Below are 4,516 nucleotides of genomic sequence, written 5' to 3'. Positions count from 1 at the left end.
TCAGGTTCCTCTGCGCCCAACGCTCCGGCCTGGCCAGGTCCCGCTGGACGGCAGCGCAGCCTCCCGGCGGATCGGCCGCTCCTCCCAGTTTGGTGTCATCACTGAACCTGCTGAGGGTCCGCTCTGTCCCCTCGTCCAGGTCATGGATGAATGAGTTGAACAAGACTGGGATGGGCACTGAGCCCTGGGGATCTCCACGAGCTCCCGGCCTCCAACCAGACCCTGCCCCGCCGATCCCAACCCTCTGAGCCCATGGCACCAGCCAGTTCCCCATCCACCTCTGTCCCCTCATCCAACCCCAGTTCCTGAGCTTCCCTACGAGTATGTGATGGGAGATGGTGTCCAAAGCCTTGCTGAAGTCAAGGTAGACACCACCCACTGCTCTCCCCTCATCCACCCAGCCGGTCATGCCATCGTAGAAGGCCATCAGATTGGTCAGGCATTATTTCCCCTTGGTGAATCCGAGCTGGGTCCTCCTGATCTCTCCCAATTTCTCCATTTGGGGGTCTACGGGGGGAAGAGCCATGGCCACCATTGTGGATTTGGGGTGGAAAAGGGGCTGATGGTGACCAAAACTCATCATTAATGGACCTCTGCTGAGTGCCCCCAGCCTGTGGGGTGTTTGCTTAAGATGGTTGGTAAAGGCAAGCCTAAATTTGCTCTTTTTTCCCCCAATTTTTCCCCATCCGCCTCCCAAGCCACCCACCAGGATGATGACACAGATGGGACCGAGGAACGCCCAGATGAAGTCTCCTTCCATGTTCAGCCAGCAGCTAAAAAGGGGAGGAAAAAAAAAAAAAACCATAAAAAAGGAACTATACCCTCAAAAAATAAGCAAATCACCCACATCCAGCTGCCGTGGCCACCGTTTTGGGGCTGATCTAGCCAAGCCCCCATGATGTTCTCCACCGAAGATCCCACACCGCTTAGTTGACCCCCCCACCCCCCGCCCTGGGTTGCTGGTGGGACTCACTAGTGCTCAGTGCCGTAGCCACGATGCTGGACAGCAGCGGAGATGGTCACCACGATGGCTGGTGTGCCGTAGCCCACCGGGTAGATGTATCTTTTCCTGAAGCGACTGGCGCTGGTGTAGTTGAGGACACTCAGGTTCCTGACGGTGAGGAAGAGATGCAAACCCTCCAAGAACATCCAGGTGAAGCAGGCAAGGAAGAGGTAGTGGAGGAAGCCCGCCGTGATGGCACACGCCAGCTGGATGGGGGACACCAAGGCCATGCTAGGCTCCCCAGCGTCACCACAGTGTGGCCTGGTGAGGTGGTGGCATCTCCGGAGCTTGGAGATGTTCCACACACCCAATGTAGCCTCAAGGAGATAGAGATGCTTTGGGCTGGGGGCAGACCGGAGACATCCAAATGTCTCTTCTAAGCTGAGCTATCCCATGATTCACTTGACTCCACCCACACAGAGGAAGAAGGGACCCAAGAGCCTTGAGGAACCCCAATTGGGTAGACCTGCTTTGAGTTGGGGTTGGTCTGGAGACCTCCAAACATCCCCCTCCGCCTCATTTATCCTGTAATTCAGGCACTGAAACCCACCCTGAGCAAGAAGAGAACCAGCAACCTTGAAGAACCTCAACGAATTGGACCTGCTTTGAGTTGGAGACCAAACCTTCCAACCTCAGTTATTCCATAATCCCAGTGCTTGTACCCACCCGGCATGAGATGGGACTCCTGGCAGAAGGTCTGCTGGAACTTTTAGGGTAGAGGCTACAGCCAAGAGCCTAACCCTGGGTCCTTTTCCCCACAAGCTCCCCCCAAGGACCTTGAGGAGGCCCCAAAGACCTCGTGGAGACCCAGAAGAGTGAAATGACATGCCGAGGAGCCCCTGGTAGCCCAAAGATGCTCAAGGAGAACCTGAGGAACATCTGGAAAACCCAAGGAGGCTCAAGGAGACCCTGAGGAGCATGTGGAGACCCCAAGGAGGCTCAAGGAGGCCCTGAGGGGCATGTGGAGACCCCAAGGAGGCTCAAGGAAGCCCTGAGGTGCATGTGGAGACCCCAAGGAGGCTCAAGGAGGCCCTGAGGGGCATAAGGAGATCCCAAGGAGGTTTAAGGAGTCTCTGAGGATCCCCTGAAGGCCTCAGGATGCTCAAGCAGACCCTGAGGAACCCCTGAAGGTCCCAAGGAGGCTCAAAGAGACCCCAAGGAGCCCATACCTCGTTGGTGGTCTGGGTCACAGCCGTGAGGAAGAGGAGGTTGGCAGCGAAGAGACAGATGCTGAGCTGCAGGTGGAGGGTGACACTGACGCTCCAGAGCGAGCGGCAGAGGAGGAAGGTGAGGATGGTGAGGAAGAGGCAGACCAGCGACACCGACATCCCCACGTAGGTGACCACCTTCAGCGCGTCATCGCCCTTGTCGCCCTACGGGTGATGTCACACGCGACTGTTGGGGAAGGAAGAAAACACCCCAAACCCAGGGATTTTAGGGGTGCAGAAGGGTTCTGACCTGGCGGATGCCCACGAGGATGGCGAAGGTGGAGAAGTGGGTGCAGGCGCAGACGGAGTAGAAGGCGTCACCCCCCATGCGTTCGCAGCCCTGCTCCGTCCAGGGGTCTTTGATGTCCGGCTTCCAGGACACGCACTGCACGTTCTCGCCCTCCTGTAGCTTCTGCTGAGCACGATCCGCTCGTCACATGTCCCCCAGCCCCGGGGAGGGGCCACGCCACCCCTTCCCACCGTCGGTTTGGGTGTGGAACGGGACTGGGGCGCGCTGAGCTTGAATTTGCACCGCGATGGGGATGTGTTGACCCCGAATTTGCACAAGATGCAGATTTGCACCAGGATTGAGATGCACTCCACGGTGTTGTCCCCCTGCCCCCGCAGCAAGCCCAGACCCCACGTGCAGCCGAGGATGATAATGTGCGCCAGCGCCTTGAACGCCATCACCCTGACGGAAAACTTGTTTCGCTCACCCCGTCCCGGATTCGCCTTCTCCTCCCCCCTCCCAAAAAAACCCACCGGCACTTAGACGCCGCTGCCAAAAACCCACCGGTTTTTTTTTAAGGCCGTGACATCGGCGTTGAGGGTGGAGAGTTTGTCCCGCAGCGTCCAGAGGGTGATGAGAAAAAACAGCAAATTAACCTGGGCGGAAAGCAAGAAACAAAAATCATCGGAATTTCGCAGGACTGCACCAGGATTGGGATGCACTGAATCCAGATTTGCACCAGGATTGGGATGCACTGAATCCAGATTTGCACCAGGATTGGGATGCACTGACCCCAGATTTGCAGTGATCCAGATTTGCACCAGGGTTGGGATCCAATGAATCCAAATTTGCACGGGATCCAGATTTGCACCAGCATTGGGATGCACTGAATCCGGATTTGGACCAGGATTGGGATGCACCAGCCCCAAATTTGCACGGGATTCAAATTTGCACCAGGATTAGGGTGCACTGACCCCAGATTTGCACCAGGATTGGGATGCACCACTCCCAGATTTGTACCAGGATTGGGATGCACCACTCCCAGATTTGTACCAGGATTGGGATGCACCACTCCCAGATTTGCATGGGATCTGGATTTGCACGGGGTCGGGGGATGCACTGACCCCGAATTTGCACGGGGTATGGATTTCCACCAGGAAAACCAAATTTGTACCAAGATGGGGGTGCACTGACCCCAAATTTGCATCGGATCCAAATTTGCACCGGGACGGGATTGCGCTGAACCCCAATTTGCACCGGATTCAACTTTGCACCATCCCGGGGATGAGCTGAGTCTTGCAGCAGGACAGGGGTGCACCAAATTTGAATCAGCACCAGGGTGGGGATGCACAGAATCCAAATTTGCATCAGGGTGGGGATGCACCAACCCCAAATTTGCATCAGGGTGGGGATGCCTGGACCTGAATTTGCACAGGATCTGGATTCACATGGGGATGGGGATGCACCAAATCTGAATTTGCACCGGGATGGGGATGCACCAAGTCTGGATTTACACTGGATCCGAATTTGTGCCAAGACACTGATGCACCAAGCTCAGATCTGCACAGGATCCAAATTTGCACCAGGACAGGGATGCACCGACCCCAGATCTGCACTGGGGATCCAAATTTGCTCTAGAATGGGGATGCACCAACCCCAAATTTGCTCAGGAGCCAAATTTGCACGGGAACGGGGATGCACCAACCCCAAATTTGCTCAGGATCCAAATTTGCACCAGGACAGGGATGCACCGACCCCAAATTTGTTCAGGATCCAAATTTGCACCAGGACAGGGATGCACCCACCCCAGATCTGCACAGGATCCAAATTTGCACCAGGACAGGGATGCACCCACCCCAAATTTGTTCAGGATCCAAATTTGCACCAGGACAGGGATGCACCCACCCCAGATCTGCACAGGATCCAAATTTGCACCAGGACAGGGATGCACCCACCCCAGATCTGCACTGGGGATCCAAATTTGCAATGGAACGGGGATGCACCAACCCCAGATCTGCACTGGGGATCCAAATTTGCTCTAGAATGGGGATGCACCAACCCCAAATTTGCTCAGGA

The 4,516-nt window shown here is 55.9% G+C and overlaps 1 protein-coding gene across 1 annotated transcript in view; it reads right to left on the bottom strand.

Moving 5' to 3' along the window:
* The window catches only part of LOC104129976 (adhesion G protein-coupled receptor E4), a 7,879-nt gene extending 5,264 nt beyond the window's left edge, over positions 1-2,615 (bottom strand). The window contains exons 1-5 of the mRNA XM_035898431.1: positions 2,462-2,615; positions 2,173-2,376; positions 974-1,209; positions 707-773; positions 30-184 (exon numbers count right to left, since the gene is read on the bottom strand). Coding sequence (XP_035754324.1) covers positions 30-184; positions 707-773; positions 974-1,209; positions 2,173-2,376; positions 2,462-2,539 — 740 coding nt within the window. The 5' untranslated portion in view covers positions 2,540-2,615. The remainder of the gene's footprint in view (positions 1-29; positions 185-706; positions 774-973; positions 1,210-2,172; positions 2,377-2,461) is intronic.
* Positions 2,616-4,516: the final 1,901 nt, after the last annotated feature.

The sequence above is a fragment of the Egretta garzetta genome, unplaced genomic scaffold, assembly GCF_000687185.1.
Source record: "Egretta garzetta isolate BGI_Z169 unplaced genomic scaffold, ASM68718v1 scaffold677, whole genome shotgun sequence".
NCBI classification, from domain to species: domain Eukaryota; kingdom Metazoa; phylum Chordata; class Aves; order Pelecaniformes; family Ardeidae; genus Egretta; species Egretta garzetta.
This window is presented reverse-complemented; position numbering and strand designations above follow the sequence as displayed.